General features: G+C 35.9%; 3 protein-coding genes across 3 annotated transcripts in view; all 3 read right to left on the bottom strand.

Moving 5' to 3' along the window:
* Positions 1-540: 540 nt before the first annotated feature.
* LOC134819683 (pre-mRNA-processing factor 19-like) overlaps positions 541-19,806 on the bottom strand; it is a 33,002-nt gene continuing 13,736 nt past the window's right edge. Inside the window, exons 2-11 of the mRNA XM_063829766.1 lie at positions 4,343-4,513; positions 4,087-4,170; positions 3,789-3,920; positions 3,404-3,563; positions 3,059-3,212; positions 2,640-2,767; positions 2,297-2,524; positions 1,873-2,089; positions 1,540-1,698; positions 541-1,345 (exon numbers count right to left, since the gene is read on the bottom strand). Coding sequence (XP_063685836.1) covers positions 1,213-1,345; positions 1,540-1,698; positions 1,873-2,089; positions 2,297-2,524; positions 2,640-2,767; positions 3,059-3,212; positions 3,404-3,563; positions 3,789-3,920; positions 4,087-4,170; positions 4,343-4,495 — 1,548 coding nt within the window. The 5' untranslated portion in view covers positions 4,496-4,513 and the 3' untranslated portion in view covers positions 541-1,212. The remainder of the gene's footprint in view (positions 1,346-1,539; positions 1,699-1,872; positions 2,090-2,296; positions 2,525-2,639; positions 2,768-3,058; positions 3,213-3,403; positions 3,564-3,788; positions 3,921-4,086; positions 4,171-4,342; positions 4,514-19,806) is intronic.
* LOC134819689 (uncharacterized) lies at positions 5,048-6,484 on the bottom strand. Its single transcript, XM_063829772.1, has 3 exons — positions 6,309-6,484; positions 5,840-6,162; positions 5,048-5,608 (listed from the first exon to the last, which is right to left on the bottom strand). The coding sequence occupies exons 1-3, from the start codon at positions 6,457-6,459 to the stop codon at positions 5,480-5,482; spliced, it is 603 nt and encodes a 200-aa protein (XP_063685842.1). The 5' UTR covers positions 6,460-6,484; the 3' UTR covers positions 5,048-5,479.
* Positions 8,739-11,072, bottom strand: LOC134819818 (uncharacterized). The gene is given in 2 exon segments (XM_063829967.1): positions 8,739-10,696; positions 10,699-11,072. Coding segments are annotated over 2 exon segments (1,794 nt in total). The 5' UTR covers positions 11,060-11,072; the 3' UTR covers positions 8,739-9,263.

Here is a 19,806-nt window from a genome sequence, read left to right as displayed (position 1 = left end):
TATGCATGGCGGATGCCGGCCGAATGGTTGATAATTGAGATAGCATAGTTCATACATGAATATTTTCGAATTCATTTTATAAATTATTCATCGTCTGAATTTTGAACAGTATGCTTCGAAATAATCACAATGATACTCGACTTTATCATAAAATAAACTAATTATATGATATTTTATGGAATTTATACATAAGATAATTTGACCGGTCAGATTAAATTTCAGTATGTTAAAATTGATTTAATAAAAAAGAATGTCTAAACGCTCTTTACTTTTAGGCCCACTCGTTGCACCATAACTCCAGATCTCTTAACAATATTAAAGTAAAAATCAAAGAAAAAGTGTACGAATAGCACCGATTAGACCTTACATAAATTACTCATGTAAATGTAGGAGATATCTGCTCTGTAATAACGAATAAAAAATAAGAAATAAAATTCTTTTTAGCAGCCAAACTGCGTATATCGGGGGGGGGGGGGGGGGGGGGGGGGGGGGGGGGGGGGGGATCATACACTTAGTACCGGACATGACGTTGGTGGGTGGGTCATTTTTTCTCCCAAAAACACAGTTAGTACATGGTACTAACTGGTGGGTCTACTGCCCATTTTCCAGAAAAACAGTTAGTACATGGTACTAACTGGTGGGTCTACTGCCCATTTTCCAGAAAAACAGTTAGTACATGGTACTAAGGGGTTCATTTTTTGGGTGTCCAACCCCAAAAAAAAACCATTTTACCTCGAATTTCAATTTTGGGAATGGGTTTTGAGGTTTTTTTGAGTTTTTTTTTGGGTTTTTTGTAATTTTAAAATTTTGTGTGTAACTTTTTATCTAATTCGACTACATTGAAAACAAAACCCCTACTAAATAGTGGGTATAATTTTCCCATTTCCAATGTTTAATGAGCTGTTTAAAGCAATTTATGGGTGGGTATCTTATTCTATATACCAAAAAACAGTTAGTACCACGATTTTTCGACAGTTAGTACCGCAAAAGGCGGCAAAAGGGGTGGGTGTCTTACGTATTATCCAAAAAAACAGTTAGTACCGCAAAGGGGGTGGGTGGGTCTAGTGAAAAATATCCAAAACTACACTTAGTCGACGTGATGTCCGGCACTTGGTACCCCCCGCGTATATACCGATCAGCTGATCGACACAAATAAGCCGTAGATTCTAATCATAATTTAATCAGATCCTCTGCTAATTAGCTGGTAATGATCTAATTAGCTGCGTAGAACTTGAGGGTACGGTCGTTGGAAACACTAGCCACGTAGTTTACGTCCGGACCAAACCTAACGTCCGTGGAATCTTGGGTGTGAGCGTCCCATGTCACGACAAGATCGCATTGTTTGCTGAAAGGGGTTCAAGTAAATGATAATTTTGGACTAAACGTTATTCTTTCGAAATGTGTAGACATTAACAATAATACCTGCATTTTCGTGTCAAGAATGCAATGTTTCAGGGATGAATATCGAATATTTATGAACAGTTTCCCTAAAACTGAGCGGTTGACCTAAGACGGCCCTAAAAACTACATTTGACTGACCTGATCTGATAAACTCTGACATCAGGTCCAGCTACAGCCAAGTAGTGACCACTGTTATCAAACGTCAGTCCTCGAACTGTGTACTTATCGTCCAAAGAGATGGTCTTGAAGTTCCTCAACTTCCTCAGATCCCATAGTTTCACAACTTCATCATCAGCACTGAGGAGGAAGAAGATAAGTAATCAGAATTAGGTTTAGGGCAAGGATTAACTCACCACCCTGATCTGCGTAAAATAACCACAATCTTTCCTATGATTATTAAATTAATTAAATTAATTTTAATCATGTTTCCTATGATTATTAAATTAATTAAATTAATTTTAAAGTTCAAACCTAGTAGCAAGATAGTATCCATTCTCAGAGAAAGCAATAGCAGATATGGGACCACTGTGACCGGGGAAGTTAGCAGCACTCTTCTGTTCCTTGAAATCCCAGATCTTAACCAGAGAGTCGGAGGTTCCCGTTCCGAAGATAAGACCATCAGGATGGAACTGACAGCAGGTTAAACCGTGGGATACAGATTGGTCAGCTACCTTACACAACAGTTTTCCTGGAGGAGAGAGGGGGGTTTGTTTACATAATTAATTATTTCATTGATAAGATTCATAATATACAATGTACTTAAATTATTTTAATTTAATTGGTGTATTAATTGAATTTGTTACGAATTTTCTACGTATTACATAAAGACATAAGCCAATGTTTAAATTGTAAATTATAAGACTTATTGTAAAACCGCGCTTGCACTCCCACATACCATGTTCAATATCAGAAAATCCCCAGTGCTGATCAGCAGAACAACTCAGCATGTAATCCCCAGTGGGATGGAGAGAAAGTCCGGTTACCGGACCATCGTGTATCCGGAGTGTGTGTTTACAGGTCTCTTCTCCGATATCCCAGATACGGACATGGCTGTCCGGAGAGGCGGAGATGATGGTCTTCTCGTTGGGATGAGCCACCACGTTTGTAACCTTCTTCGTGTGACCTAGACATGGGTTCAGTGTTAATAATATACGTGGTGACAGACAAAATGAAATCGATACAACGGTTAAATACACTCCATTGACCGATTTAATCAGAAAGCGAAAGCGGTGGAATACCTTTAAGAGTACAGACGATCTTCTCGTTCTCCTTGTCAAATACCACAATGTTCCTATCAGCTCCTCCAGTTACTGTTCTCTTGGTGTTAGGAAGCAGATCCAGACACAATATACCCGGCAAACTTGCACTGCAAAGTACGTGTTTAGAGTTGCACTGTAAAGTACGTGTTAAGAGTTGCACTGTAAAGTACGTGTTTAGAGTTGCACTGTAAAGTACGTGTTTAGAGTTGCACTGTAAAGTACGTGTTTAGAGTTTCTAATGCAAATGGTTTGAATTTGTACATTGAAGAGCGATATTAAGATAAGTAACATGATCAAATCAACTTTTTGCCGAATTCATGAAACATTCAGAATTGTTTTCCCAAAAATCGAGGACTCAACACCTCAGATCACGTACAGCTGTATAGTTTCTGACAAACCTGTGAAGGCCAGGATGGGAGGAGGTTTGAGTGTAATGTTTGAGTTGCTGAGCAGTGGGGAGGCCCTCTGGCATCTCCTTACCCCTCTTCTTACGGAGTGACGTGAGCTTAACGTGGGTCTGTTGCAGCTGCTGGAGCACTTCATCAGACAAGCCTGGGAGGAGGGTTGGCTGATTATTTCAAATTGCTTAATGGATAAAGTTGTTCTTAGTTGTATATTGAAAGCTTCAATATGAGTGTAAATAATTCTTATATAGTGAATTGAACAAGCAGTAATCAGATTGAAAGTATGTATATGAAAGTAAGTGAAAAGTAAGAAAGTAATCCTGTCTGATCCCGACTAACCAATTGGTACAAGCTGGGTCTCCACCTCCATTGGTTCAGGTCTAGCAGGTTCTGCAGGTGCAGCAACATGGACAGGTGCAGGTGCTGGTGCAGCAGGTTGCTGTGCAGCTAGCGCTGCTTGTGGTTTCAGTGTGGCCAAAGCTTCTCGGGCAGCAGTCACCTAGTGGCAGTATCGTTATAGACCTATATTTAAAATGGAGCAAAACAAGATTTGACAGATTTTAAATATCTAAAATATCCAGGGCCATGATATGCCAATCAAATTATGAGCTTGATAGGGCTAGGTTAGCACATATATGTCATATTATATGTAAAATGTGGATTATTACCATTTGAAGTATAATTTGAAATAAATACTTAAAAAGTTTGTTAAAGTTAGACAGACCTCCTTATCCTGACGGGCGATAACACGACAAGCAGCGTCGTGTTGATAGAGCGCGTAACTCAACTCCTGGCGCGTCATCTGCAACTGTTGTCGCAGTGTGTAACTGTGCAGCATACATGCGTCCCATTCATCCTGGAGGAGGAAATGTTAGTGATAACAACACTAACGATTCAACATTGAATATTTCATGAAAAAGTCAAAAGTAAAAAGTGTCATATGAACAAATAATGTAACTTACATTAAACGAATCATTGGTTGTAAATCAGATAAATTGAAATATAAAGAACAAGATTAAAACCTGCAGTATCTTAAGAATGGCAGGAATGCTGGTGGCAGTTGGAGGTCTGGGTCGCTGAACTGGTGATGTGTTTATCGGTACAATCTGAGGGAGGATTTAAAATAACTGCTGATTCCCATCATGGGAGAAGTTATTGATACGAGGGTGAAACTCAGAGCATAATTACTTCGACACTATCAAATTTTAGTTAATTAGAAAACCTAATGATGAAAGAAAGAGAACAAACAGAAAATCTAAACTCTTGAACTCCACAAACCTGCTCGTCAGAGAGCGGCTCCCCGTTGATGGGATCAGTGCCATTCTCAGAGATATACTTCTCCAGCAATCTCTTCTCGAAGATGTGTTTGCTGGTGAGGGAAATGACCGGTTCCTCCGGTACCTCGTTACTCAAAGAACAGATCATTGCCATTGTGATGGTAGTTCTGAGGCTATGGAGCGTTGAGGGTTGAGTGATGGAATCTTACTATATATAAAGCGAGACGATATATATATGTGTCATTTTACTGACACCACGGCAACAACTTTAACGCGACTTTCCGCAAAAACCGCAAAAGATATACAACTGAAAATTTTTTGACTGGATCAAATGCTTTAATGGCCTTCAAATCAGCATGAAAAAATAAAAAATTGGCCAAGGAATAGTGATTTTAGAGCCCGAAATTTGGACCCCCAAGTGGTGTCAAAAACGCGAATTAAATAGGTAATAATGATTTTAGTCTCTTGAGTCTTGACACCATTTAGGGTTATATTATACGGGTTGCTGCTGGTTAATGCAAAGGTTAAGAGACTTGGTTTGTTTAAATCTGCCCAAGTTGGTAAGAAATAGATGTTACAAGATTCTATAGAAAAGATTTTATACCATTTCAATGAAGTGGTTAAGCCATATTGTAGAGTTATTATCAAGAATCATTGCAAATATCTTGTGACGAAGATCAGACGATAAGAAACGACATAACAGAAATAGATCTGCATTTAAATGTAATTAACAATTAATTTACAACAACGTAACTGCAATAAATATCTTCTCAGATAGGGTCCAGTATTAGTGAAATATATCCGTACTATTGTTGTAATTACAAGGGAGCTGACTTTATCTTAGCTCAGCAGGAATACATTAATTAGAAAGCCCGGCCCATGAACATTATATGAACCTTGTATTATAATTTAAGGTATTTAATCATAGAAAGATTAGAAAAGATTCGTTCGGGTAATTTAACCAAACAGATGCTCAAGTACAAAATCTGGCACAAACCCAGAACTGAACCTATGGTTAGATGATACAAATAGGAAACTGAATGGTCAAAAAATAGGCATCTTCTTCACTTCATATAAATTTGATTTTAGCATATAATATTCGAAATAGGTTAGAATATCCGGTGCAATATTTTACTGTTCATTGTATGTCTAACGAATCATCGTACTGAACGATTTTCCTTTTCGAGTTACTGGAGACAAAGTTAGAGTATTTCTCTTTGCTTGACTTCAGGGGTTGCAGTAAACTACCTGACGTCTTAGCTTGGTCCTAAAAAATAATGAAGGTTGTTATATATTCAAAAACCGTAATTAGTAAACTAACAAACTGGTAGAGCACAGCTTTATTTCGAGATTCTTATCGAAACCTAAAGTCTAAACCTAAAGTCTAAACCTTATCATAAAACAAGACCAAATTCTCGAAAAATTATGGAAACAATCAGAATATTTTCTAGTGAAGAAAGGGTTTAACTTAAATTTAAAAAGTTTAAGTATGTCTTACGTGATCGAAATAAGGTAGGTTAGGAATGAACTCTTTATCTGGCGGCGTCCTCCCTATCGGCGGAATGTTTGGCGGCGGCGTATCTGGTGTCGGTATGACAGGTGGCGGTGTGTCCGGAGTCTTATCCGGCATCTTACGTTCCGGCGAATCAGCTAACGACAGAGGTCTTGCTTTAACCACCTTGGTTGTGCTGCGATTCCTTTCAAATTTACAGGATCGTTTGAAGCCTGACTTCTTGTTCTTCTCTTTCTCATCTCTTTTTATGGACTCTGCCTCGAGTATCCGCTTTGCGGCGAGTATCGTTTCTTGCTTTGTCAATGTAGCTGCATAGAAAATCAGGTCAGTCCAAAATTTTGCTACAAGTAAATTATACATATATTATAAGGCAAACTAACAAATTTTAAACTGGGGGTTATCGAATAATTTAGAAACATTTTTACTGTTACATTTATATTTTGTGTTTCCTAACCTGGTTTGCTGGCCTCTTTGACCTTTTGTTTCTCCTCCTCTTCCTTCTTGTCCTTCAGCTTTCTTCTCTTGGTGTGAAGCAGCGCCATCTTCTTTACCAGGAACTCTTCTGTTGCTGACTCTTTGCCGAGGTTGTGGACAAATAGTGACATGATGATTTGTGTTTATAGCTCACCTAGAGGATTATTGGGTGATACTCGGTTATAACTTATAATTATAGTTATTTGTTACTGTGAGATTTCGTTTTACTATCACGAATAGAGATTAAAAATCAAAATTAAACCAACTTTTTTGTCTCATAAGCTGGCCAAACTATTATATTACTGATAATTATCACAGATTATGATAATCAGTACAGTTAAAGTTGTTTCAGGTTTTGGTGATAATCGTACTGAAATCATGCACCATCGCTATTCGTTGTATTATAGAATATCATGTAAAATTTGATTCAGTGATTCAGCCAAGCTCAGATGAAAATCTGGATGTTTTCTTGAAATATAGGCTAGATGAGACTTTATCTCAATTCTTATTAAATTAAACATACAATTTAAAGCACAATATTTAAGAAATCAACATTTTGTAACATAACCCCTATTGAACTACTGACTAATATATCTAACATACTACTCCCAATACTATTTCATCTTTGGTAAATGTATGATATAAGTTATAATAATTTTACATTAAATAATTAATGTTTTATGAAATTGCTGGAATATTTTGCTAGGCAAACTTGTACAGCTACAGGCAAGGCAAATGTGCATGCATAAAAAATATAACGAAAGAAACAAAACAAATTTTTTTTACAAAATACATTGCAGATCATCTGCACACTAAGATAGTCATTTTAAATTCTATTTAGTGAACTTTAAAGAAACATTACTGATTTATTAAGGCAAAAATTAATCTAAGATTATTATCAATACTAAATAAAAATGTACAACGCATTCTTAAAATATGGGAGTAAACCAAACAAACTGAGCATCACAACTGATAACCGTTATCTCCTCATTACTAGACACTAATCCATCAACCAAACTTGATATACCTTCGGTGTCAGAAAGATTCACATCGAATCTTCGAGCTGTTTTCAGTAAAGCAGTCGAGTTAAATCCGATAGACCCCAGATTAATTGGATATTTAGGACTAGCCAGCTTAAACTGAAGAGGGTTACAAACAAATTCCTCTTCAGCAAAAACAGTGGGCCAAACCCCAACTTTCTCAATATCCCTGACTTTATCGAAAAGTTCAGAAGAATAAGTCCTATCAAGGTTAGCAAAGAGAACTACTCCAGAAGAGTTGCTGCTGGTTACTAAGTAATCTAAAGCAATGTTTCTCAGAGCATTGCACTTATTCCCACTCTTCACTTTTCCTTCGCTATCAAGGTGTGTGTACTGAATGTTGGTGTTTACCAAGAAGTCTGTCACTAATTTTGTCTTTGTCACCTCCAGAACTATCCATTGGAGATATGGGATGTGCGCCTAGTGCTTGCGCGAGGAGGGTGAGCTCAGCTAACTGTGTTTTGCGGGTGTAGGTGGGGGTGATTATGTGGAGGGTTTTGAAGGAGTTGTCCGAGTTAATTGCTCCCATCTTGTGACCTGGCAAAATTGGAAATTCATCAGAATTTACATTGCTTTAAGCAATTTATTCTGAATCATGACTTAGAATAAAACGTTATTGATTATTCATATTAAAAAAAGAGATGTTAGCCTACTTTAAAAGTTATACCCACAAAATAAATCACATTTCAATACGTGATTAATACCTGACTATTAAAGTCATAATGGTCATACCTAACTCTGAATCACAATGTACTAGCTGACGTTCGGCTTCAAACAGTTCCAACTCAGCTTGGTTTAGCTTATCTGTCAACTTAGCTTTTTCCTCCATTATTTCCATAGACTGAAGGGATCCCAGCATGTAGCCAACTGAGGAGGTGAAAAGGACGACAAACACTCCAACACATACCTTCTTATTGGAAGCAGTGACAAGGCGCATGTTTAAACTTGTGGAGTTGATTGAGTTGAGTACATTATCCCTTGCTTGAAGAGAAAATAATCTGTTAAAATGAATGAAATCCTCAACGATTACAACTGGGTTACAATTGTCCGAAAAGTGATTTGGTAGTAAAAATTACATTTTAAACAGTTTTTATATTGCTGAAGTTTCGAGTCTTATCAGATGTAACACAGAAAATGAAAATTCGGTAATTTATCGATTGTATAAATCAAATACTAATTATTTTTACAAATCATGACAAAATCATGGTAACATGACAATAACCTAAGTGTACCAAGATTATTACATTACATTGGCTGTGAGGTTATTCTGGGGTTTACTGCTATGTCATTAAGGTTAAGAATACTCCAAAAGCTTACCACATTTTCCGTCTAGTAATAAATCTAACTCTAATAATATTATGTAATTACCAATGTAATGTAATTATGTTTGTGCAACGCCTTAATATATTTGATAACATATCAAATCACGAGTCACTGAAAGACTGTGAGAGGGTCCTGTATTCATAAATGGATAGGTTTCCAATGAAAAAAAATACAATTTTCAAGTAAATAATTACAGTAGACCCTTGATTCACTGGATTTGATTTACGTGGCCTAAATTAATTTTCCCAATTATGAGCCGAAACGTCGACAACTATTTGTTTGAAAAACTGAGTGGAGACTTTCACTTCCTCCCAAAACATCAATTATATTCAAGGGTTTACTGTATTATGATAATGTTCTATTAACCATAATTGTTAACAGTAAAAATTCTTCATTATAACATCATTTAATAACCTGATATATCTAAATGTTTATAAATTAAGTTCAAAAAGTATTTTGAAAACCGGTTGACAATGTCTTTTATCCCACTATCTAACTTATTTAATAAATCATCTATAATTATATGAAAAAGTTTGCCAAATGTTATTGTTGATAAATTTACATAGGCTCTGTCATTGCATGCAGCCAATCTTTAAGCTCTTGACTTCTTCCAGTTCCTCGTAAACAGCTCCAACTTTCTCTCTTACAGTGAGATGGTAATGGTTCAGCCAGTCAATTTGGCCAGCAGTCATCAGCTTGGTATTGATGAGCTTTCTTTCTATTGGTGCCATGGTTATTGTGTTGAATGTTAGATGTTTACCTTTTTCAGGACCAACAGATGTTTCGACAACTTCCACCAAACTTTCAAGCCGCATTCCAAACTTTCCACTTTCATAATAGCCAGGCTCATTTGACAATATCATACCCTTTTTGAGACCCATCTCATGCTTGCTCATCCTATTTCCACCAGAAATTCTGCATGGACCCTCATGAACATTTAGGAAAGATCCAACACCATGACCAGTGCCATGCTGATAGTTTAGTCCCACATTCCAGAGAGGTCTCCTTGCTAAACAGTCCAAACAGGTTCCTTTGGTTCCAGGTGGAAACACAGCCATAGCCAAATCAATATGGCCCATCATGACTCTAGTGAAGCAATCCTTGTGGTAGTCAGTTGGTTCACCCAGGTGAGTTGTCCTGGTAATATCAGTAGTTCCATCCGAGTACTGAGCTCCAGAATCACAAAGATAGATATCATCTTTGTCTATTTGAAGGCAGCTACCTTTTTCAGGTTTGTAATGAATGACTGCACCATTTGCTCCAGAACTTGAAATAGTATCAAAACTGAGTGATACATATTTGTCATGCTTACTTCGAAGAAGTTCTGCTTTGTCAGCTCCATCAACTTCATCAATCACAACACCTGGCTTTTGAACCTCAGTTTGCAACCAGTGAAGATATTCAGTCAAGGCAGCACCATCTCTGATATGACAGTTCCTCATCCCTTCAAGCTCAACTTCATTTTTAATTGCTTTGAGCTCCTGCACAGGACTCATGCCACCAACCCTGTTCTTTTCATCGATTGCCTGGAAAATGGCAGCATTTGTGGACAGGGGAAGAAATACTCTTCCTTCTAGATTTTTGACATCAGAATAAATCTCATCATAAGGTTTAATAGATGTTGAGGCATTGGATAAATATTCCTTTATCTCAGTAGACAACTTACTCTCATCCACATAGAGAGTAGATGTAGACTGATCTATGACAGCAAATGAGTAGAAAACTGGATTGTAGTTGACATCATTGCCTCTCAGATTGTAAGTCCAAGCAATATCATCTAAAGCACTCAACACAATAGAGCTGCACAGTTTTGATTTTAATTGCTTTCTAACACTCTCCAACTTTGAGGGAACATCTTCTCCTGCATATTTCATGCTATGAAGAAAGACTGGAGCGTCTGGTAGTGAAGGAGCATCATCCCAGACAAGGTCGATTAGATTTTCCTTGACAGAAACAAGTTCAATACCAGCACTACCAAGCTGTTTCTTGAGAGTTTTAATCGTGTGATGGAACATGTTTTAGGGTCAATTCCAACTTTATCATTGCTACCTAAATTAGCTGCAAGCCATTCTTCTTCGCTTGGGGTTCCAGGCATGAATGCTTTCATCAAACCCCAATTTTCGTCCATCTGTTGTTCAGCTTGAAGAAAGTAACGTCCATCTGTCCATAAGAGGGCTTTCTCCATCAAAACAACTGCTGTTCCAGCACTACCAGTAAAACCAGAAATGAAACCACGCCTAAGAAACTTTTCACAGACATATTCACTCATGTGAGCATCATCAGAGGGGATAATGTATGCTGAAAGTTGTCCGTGGCTCTTCATGAGAGCACGCAGCTTGGATAACAGTTGGCCAGTCTTCTTAGCCATTGCTGCACTGTATTACTCTGAGAATTAGGTTAATTAGAAGGAGAATTAATAAGTAAGTAGTGAGAAGAATATCTCTCTATTTTGGTGACAATTTTCCCAATATTTTGTGAAAATACACACAACTATGCTGTCACTTGAGCATCGCCTGAGCTCACATCACTGTTATGTGGGTTAACATGTCCATGGTGCCCATATTAAGGGCAACTGTTTGAACTCCAATGTTGACTGCAGGATTTTGTAGGAGCGGATACAATTTCTTTCGCGATTATCTGCAGTCCTACAGAAGCTGATAAAATTGAAAAGATAAACCGGAAATTGGGAAAGATTTGTTAATAAATTCATAAGGATTCTACGCTCCTATTTTATGATCTAGATTTCCTCAAATGATTTTACAGGCAGTTAAAATTCAAATATATTTTACATCAATTTACACATTAAAAAAAAAAAATATCAACAGGCAACAACATTATTCATGAAGGTTAAGAAAATATTAATAAACTGAGCACTACCAGACTGCTGTTGGAGTGAGAATAATGTATGTAAAAATTATTCAAATCTTTCAAACAAAAAATTTCTTTTCTTCAAACAAAAATTTCAATTTTCACCAAATATTACAATAAAAATGAGGGTAATACAGTTCAATTTGATATTTAAAGGAACTCGAAAGCCTTGTATGCATACCATGCCAGTAGTTTATATTTCCGCTAAACCAAAACACAGCGGTCCAACCACAATGACATTGGCGTTAAAGGCTAAATAATTAACCACTCAAAGACCTGCCTGTAACCTAATATGAAGTATTCTTGAACTCTTATGGACCTGCAGGGAATCTGAGGAACGCTTGAGACTGAAGTGGCAATTTAATGACAAGTTTTGGATTGCTGCAATATAAGTGGTGGATGCTGTTATGGGGGTTATCTGCTCGTTACATTGGAATTTTAAAACCAATCTATTTAGAAATATATAATTTGTGGTTACAAATAATTTAGAGTGAATGGTAAAATTTGCCAACAACTACATACTTTGTTTTTGATATTTTGAACAGGACAAAGTCAATTATTGATTGAAATAAATTTTCGTGCACATACAGAATGAATGGTTAATAATTTAATATATATTATATGTAGACCAAGGTCTGTGCACGGGATGCTTCCTGGAAGAATCCAGTTCTTTTAGCGGGGCACCCTACCTAAAGCCAAATTGAGATATAATAATCATATTCCTAAGAAATAATCAGAAATCGAATACCAATCAAATAATATGATATATAGGAGTAGTAATCATATTTACTATGCAAAATGCCCAAACCACATAGTGTAAATTTATATAGAATTCAAATTCCATATCATCATTAAACCTCAATAGTCAATATAATAGCCCAAGCAAAATTAAATAACTTCTTATAAACCTTACTGTCATACTACAAATTGATTAAACATTTGAAATCTGTTAACCAGAGAATAAATTTCTAAACCTAATGCAAGTGAAATAATTTAGATGCAATAATGAATGCCTAATGTGAGTATCATCTGTCCATGTCCTTGTAAAACAGTCTGTACAAGAGATATGAGTAACTAATATAGAAGAAAAAACAGGAAGTTGTCGTCTGTTGAAAAATAAATAAAATATCTAGAATATAAATTAGAATATAAAATAACATTCAGTCAATGTGTCGTCAATAAACTGTACAATTATCAAATGTTAAAACTGGGTGATACAGTCACCAAAAATAAATACTAAGTATGATAAGTTAATAAATTAAATGTGGTCTATAAAACTACCACTAGGTATAATAGGTCAATAAATTAAAAGTGGTTTATAAAACTACCACTGTGCGAATCCCTTCTCCAGTTAAAACATGTCAGTCATGTGCAAAATCAATCAGAATGGTAAGGTGGTCAAAAAGGGAATATCCTTTCGACATAAATTATATATGCCTCAGATTTAAAAGAATTAGAAGATACTTAGTTATCGTCGACTATGATTGCAGTGTAAAATTTGTCATATGAATTGTCGACGGTGTAATTAGGGTCTGTTGTTATAGATGAGAGTAGCTGTTTCTTATACGAATCACTTAAGCTTTTAACATCGGGCAGATTTCGTAGATCTGTTGGAACATTATTCCGACATTTTGCCCCCAAGTATTGAAAGTTTTTATGTGATGTTGATCTATTAACATATAGGTTGCAGCTTTCGCCGCTCCTACTACCTCCTGATATGTAACTAAATTTGTTCATAAAGTTTGTAGGACAATTGTCATGGATGATTCTAAACATATAATTTGACAGATGGAGTTGTCGTCTAAGATGGAGTGGTAACCATTTCATGTCTCTATAAACATTAAGGCTGCTCTCTGTTTGTGGAACGTTGAGAGCTATTTTGGCTACCTTTTTGTACAGAGTGTCAAGTTCAGCAAGTTTTGTCTTGCCAGCTCTACAATAGATCGTGTCTAAATAATCGAATTGTGGCAACATGAGTGCATTGGCAAACATTTTCCTATATTTAATGGGTAGCAGTGCTTTGCTTCTATACATGGCACCAATTCTCTTCATGACCTTCCTAATAATATAATCTACATGGCTTTTGAAGTTTAATTTACTATCTAGAATGAGGCCAAGATATTTTGTCTCTTTGCACTCCTTGATTGTGAAAGTTACCTCATTACATTCAATGGTTAATTCATCATCTTGATCAACAGAATCAAACAATAGGAATTCAGTCTTCTTTTCATTGAGTGATAATTTATTAACACTGAGCCATTTAAAGATTGTCATAAGTTCTATTTTCATGTTTATAAATGTGCTTCTGCAGGTTTGATCAAAGAATAGTGCACCATCATCTGCAAATAGAAAGGGCTTAGATAGGTTACAGGCATAAATGATGTCATTTATGAAGATACTAAATAACATAGGCCCAATGATGCTTCCTTGTGGTACACCACTCAGAACTTCTAAAAATGAACTTAGTTTGCCATTGATCCTTGTGCATTGATATCTACAAGATAAGAAGTTCTTAAACCAGGTTAAAGCAATGCCACCAATTCCATAATATGCCAATTTTTGAAGCAATATTTCATGATTCACTGTGTCAAAGGCCTTCTTAAGATCAAGAAAGATGATTCCTGGTTTATAAGACTTACTTATAAGATTTACTCATATATATTTCGTCCATCAGATCGTACATCAAATAAGTTGTGGAGTGATTTTTCCGAAAGCCATATTGATGCCGGATGAAAAGTTTGTTCTCTTCCATGTAATCAGTGAGTTGCTTGCCGACAAAGTATTCTATAAGTTTTCCTATAAGTGGAAGGATGGATATTGGCCTGTAATTATTAGGATCATCTTTCATTCATGCCTTATGGATGGGAGTTACTCTAGCTTTTTTACAAAGGGTTGGTACAACACCTGTATTAAGGCTCAAATTGACAATATGGGTCAGTGGTTCAACTATGTGTGGTACAGCTTGCTTAAGTAAAAATAGAGGCACATCGTCATATGAGGCCTTGTCATTCTTGAGCGTTTCGACATACATTAGGATATCAGTTTCATTTATTTCTTGGAATCTATCAATTGAGATGTTAGAAGTTCTAGGAGGTAAAAAATCAGTAAAACTAACTCTTTCAATACTGGGGGCCTGATTTTGTAATCTTGATCCAACATTCGCAAAATGAAAGTTAAATAGCTCAGAATCATTCTCATTGATAGTTTGACAATTAGTTGTACCAGGGGTCATATTTGGTGCCAGTTTGATAGTTTTCCATATCCCTTTAAGATCATTCTTGGCACTTTTAACTTGTAGATCATCGATTACATTAGCCTTTTTGCAGGTTTTAGCTAATTTATTTCTAATATTTCTCTGAATCTTGTAGCAATCCCAGGCCTCATTACACTTTATACATTTGCTACATGTACCACATTTATTGCAATTTCCATTGTCTCTCTTATCCTTCTTTTTACGGAATTTCTTTAGAAGAAAATGTGTATGATTAATGGCATTTAATTATGATTAATTATAAAATTATATGACAATGTCAATGAGATTATCTTTGACAGAAACAAGTTCTATACCAGAACGACCAAGATGTTTCTTAAGAGTTTTAAATCGTGGGATGGAACCAAAAAAAAAAAAAAAAAAAAGAAAAAAAAAGGGGGGACCCCCAACCCATGTAGCTGAGACACCTCACAGCAAGTAGACCAAAGTGGCTCTTGCTTGTGAAAGGTGCGTCAACTACCCGCCGAAGCGGTGGGTTGGGAGTCCCCCCTGGGATCATTTCGTCCGTAAAATTATATACAACATAAAATAGTACAGTAAAATATCAAAATTTACATAAACAAATCTAGGAGACCTCAAAGCTCGTCTTCTGGGGGATGAGGTTGCGATGGAACATGTTTTAGGGTCAATTCCAACTTTATCATTGCTACTTAAGTTAGCTGCAAGCCATTCTTCTTCAGCTAGGCCAGTATGCTTTCATCAAATCCCAATTTTCATGATATAAGCTTCGTTTAGCACGACCAAAGTAACGTAAATCTGTCCATAAGAGAGCTTTCTCTATCAAAACAACAGCTGTTCCAGCACTGCCATCAAAACCAGAAATGAAAGCACACCTATCGGAATTTTCGGCAGGGATAATGTATGCCGAAAGTTGTCCGTGGCTCTTCATGAGAGCACGCAACTCTGACAACACTTCATGGTTCCACATGGCTGCACTTTATTACTCTGAATGTTATATTAGGTTGGTTAGAAGGAAATTAAATTAGCTGATGGTTAGAAGGAAACTGGATAAAGTGGACGGATATGACACGCGTAGAACACTCCATGCATGTGAGGGTCATCCCAAATTATAATATGCCCAAAATGACTACTTTGTGACAATAATTTACACAATTCTATGGTGTAACAAGTGAAAGGCTTAGTTGAGGTTCACAAACTTCAGATTGTGCATTGGCGATTTAAACTAGTTTTGTGCATGCAACTGTCATCTTCCCTCAAGATTTTTCCTAATTTTTTTTTTTTTTTCTATCTAGACACTTATTTTACTTCGGTGTATTCCAACAGCCACAATGTTACACAAGTGCAACCAGCCAATTACAGGAAGCCGAAGGATCTTTTTGGCCAGTGACGGTTAAGGTAGTGTGTACCATACTTTCTTCGTCCGAGACTTTGCTGCAATGTGCAGCTCCTCATTTAACCCTCACACCCGATTTCTCGAGTATTCGGCTGAGTAGACCGGGGGGCTGCATAGACCACTCATGATCCTTAGCTGAACGTCGACGACGCTCACCCCACGACCAGGCAGTCAGTGGGTTTCGAACTCGCGACCTAACGATTGTAAGACAGGCGTTCTAACCAACTGCGCTACCTGGCCGCGCATAAATAATAATAATAATAAAAATAATTTAAAGTTAAGTAAAAAGTAAAACTATGAGACGTTAGCTATAAATTTATAGAAACTGAAATAGCGTACAACCAAACCAATGCCCACTGCTAATACAAGGTACAAAATGTAGGGCATAAACATAACAGAGTGAAACGGACAAAATAAGAATAACGGACAAAATAAGAATAACAATATAATAAAGCTCTTCACCCCAGCATCTAGCATGATGTAATACCACACCAGTGTAACGTTACACCGGACTTGCCAAAACGAAGGTACCAGCAGTAATCTAATCGTCAAGCAAGTAGTCCAGTGTATCAATCAAAGTAAATTTATCTTTAAAACCATGCTTCTGCGACATATGTCGGTATTTACTACTTAAAAACATTAACAGAGTCTAGGTAAACTATAGGTAAAAATATAATATTAATCATAAGCTAAAATGTACTAATCTTTGTATTCTAAATGGGGAAAAAGAAGAAACATTGTCAGTCAGTCGAGAAAATTGTCAGTCAGGCTATATGGCAGCTTTGTAGATGTTGTGACTATGCTAGTAGTGGTCCCAGGCTTGCGACTGGAATTGCGGTGTTAAATCGATTTAATGGTATACCAACGATCCACCTCCCACTTGTTGTTTGGTACTTAGCATTAATAGTGTTAGCTGTAGCCATTTATAGCAAGAATCTTAAAACTAAAGGGGATGACAAGGAAAAGAGGAAGGAAAAAGAATAACGGGACAAACAATTAATTAAAGTATTTATAGGAGCATTAGATATTGTAATTACAAGCTTCAATAATAAATCACTAACTAAAACTTCTAATTAAAATGACACTTGGTACGCTCGCCCATTTTCACTGGTCAGTCTGAACTTCGGTTTAGCACGTTGTACACTTATTCACCTAAGTTTCAGAATTTGTTCAGTTTAGCAGAGTTAGTACCCGTGTTTCAATAAATCAAAAGATATCAGGGGAGGGGGGTGATGCAACGTCAATTAATGTCAATTAATGTCAATTAATGTCAATTAATGTCAATTAATGTCAATTAATGTCAATGTCAGTTTTGCAAAATTTTGGAATACTGACATTAATTGACACGATATTTTTCGACCAGAGATTATGTAGTTCTACCATATTTTTAGCACTTTAGAACGTTTATATCATCAATTTATTCACTACTATCACATATGAAAATGTGAAATGTGAAAAAAATTCAGATCATTAAACAATAAAACTAAAATAATACGGTTTTCCGAAATTTAATTTTCTTAAATGGGCGTGGCCATCCAAGGGCGTGGTTCTCAACGTCATCAGAACTTAAAACCCACATTAAACGAAATGCCTTCATGACATTTATATTTGAATAACGAATCTTAAACAGCTAACATTACTCCTTCATACTAAAAAAGCCGATTCTAGATATTTTACCAGTATAAGAAACCAATAAAATATGGGCGTGGCCGGTGGGGACCGAAGATGGAAGAGTTGGAAGCTGAAATTTTTTTGGTGGTCTTTAAACCTAAGGATCAACAGATAAGAACATACTCATAATTATTCAAGGACATTTTGTTTTTTTGAACCGGTCAAACTTACATAGACGTGAATATCTTGAATATTTATCGAATAATGATAATCTCAAATTTCAAGACAAATTAATGTCAATTAATGTCAATTAATGTCAATTAATGTCAATTAATGTCAATTAATGTCAATTAATGTCAATTAATGTCAATTAATGTCAATTAATGTCAATGTCAGTTTGGGGTTTTCATGGAATACTGACATTAATTGACGTTGCATTCCCCCCCAGGGGAGTTCTTTAATAATGTTACGGTCATCTAGAATACCGAACTTCCTGAAAACGTTATCATATTTCCTCAGACAACGTTTAATGCCTTTAATCAGTCTATCACGGCTATATCCTCTATCAATTAGAATTTTGAATATTTTGTGAAGATGGGAGGTAAAGATATCCAATCTAGTGCAAACATTACCATATCTAAGAACTTGACTTGAAAAAACGTTGTAGCCAACCTCGGTTGGGATGTTACTGTGAGGAAATGTAAGGGATACAACATGAAAATTAAAATCATCAGTTTTGTTATACGCTGATATTTCTAAAATTTTTTGTGAGACAGGAACGGAGAAAGCGACTTGCAGAGAAAGCAAAGCTATAGGATGCCTAAACCTTAAATTGTTTTATAGTAACAGTAATAGTTTATATAATAAGTTTTGTGAATTGAGAAATGCTGTTTCGCTGTACCAGTCTGACATTGTTAGAATTAGAATTAAAATTAGAATTAGAATCAAATTTACACAGCAATACAATAAGAATAAAAAATAATTTAAGAAGCTTCAATCTGCTGTGCAGGACATTCAAGTCAGTCAAAAACTGTTAGCAGAACACCCTTCTAGGGACATAAGGATATAATAGCATGTAAATTGTAAAACAAAATAAGTAATAAATTAATGAGTGGTAAAATAAGATATGATTTAACAGTGAACTGTGGGCATGAAGGTAACAATTAATGTTGAAAATTACATAGATGCCCACTTTGGAATTTCGTAAGTAATATTATTTACAGTTATACACAGAGAAGTATAGAACAACATTAGAATGGCAATGATAACAAATGGGAACGAATAAAGGAGATGTTTAAAGTTCTATACTTCTGAAAATAGGTCATATAACGCAGGGGGCCTTTCCACCCGACAAAAACTCCAGCACCTTAAAAATTGTTTCAGTTGTCACATAGCTAGAGTGTAGAAATAGTCGAAACTATTGTTTATTTCATAGGATGAGACTCCTTGAATTACATCTGACATAAATTTAGATTTCATACATTGTGAGAAATTTACACTACATTCTATAGTCCTTATGTTCTCTGCATAAATGAAACTCATTTTAACAATGAAATTATTGATGCTGAAATTAGCATACCTGGTTTCAAAATATTTAGAAAAGATAGAGATTTTACAGTTAATGAAGAAGTAGGAGAAAGTTCTGTTAGTAGTGGTGGAGGCTGTATTATTTATATTAAAGACTCTTTGAACCCAGTTGTCATAGATTGGTTTAGGGTCACTGATTCGATTGCTGTTGAATTCGATAGCAACATTGGTAGGGTAAATATTGCATGTATTTATAGATCAATGTCTCTTTCTAAAGCGCAGAACAATGCGATGACCAAAATGATTGCAAAACTAGCTGTTTTTAATGTTGAATCAATCCTAGTTGGAGATTTAAATTTACCAAATGTATCTTGGCTTAGTGGAACTGTTAATGCTCCTTTAGGAACAAGTAATAAGGGTTTAATTATAGAAAAGAATTTTATGGAATGTGTACAAGACAATGGCTTGGTTTGGTATATCACAG

The sequence above is a fragment of the Bolinopsis microptera genome, chromosome 8 (assembly GCF_026151205.1).
Source record: "Bolinopsis microptera isolate Bmic1 chromosome 8, MBARI_Bmic_1.0, whole genome shotgun sequence".
Taxonomy (NCBI): Eukaryota; Metazoa; Ctenophora; class Tentaculata; order Lobata; family Bolinopsidae; genus Bolinopsis; species Bolinopsis microptera.
The sequence above is the reverse complement of the archived record's forward strand: the minus strand, read 5'-3'. Positions and strand labels throughout refer to the sequence as shown.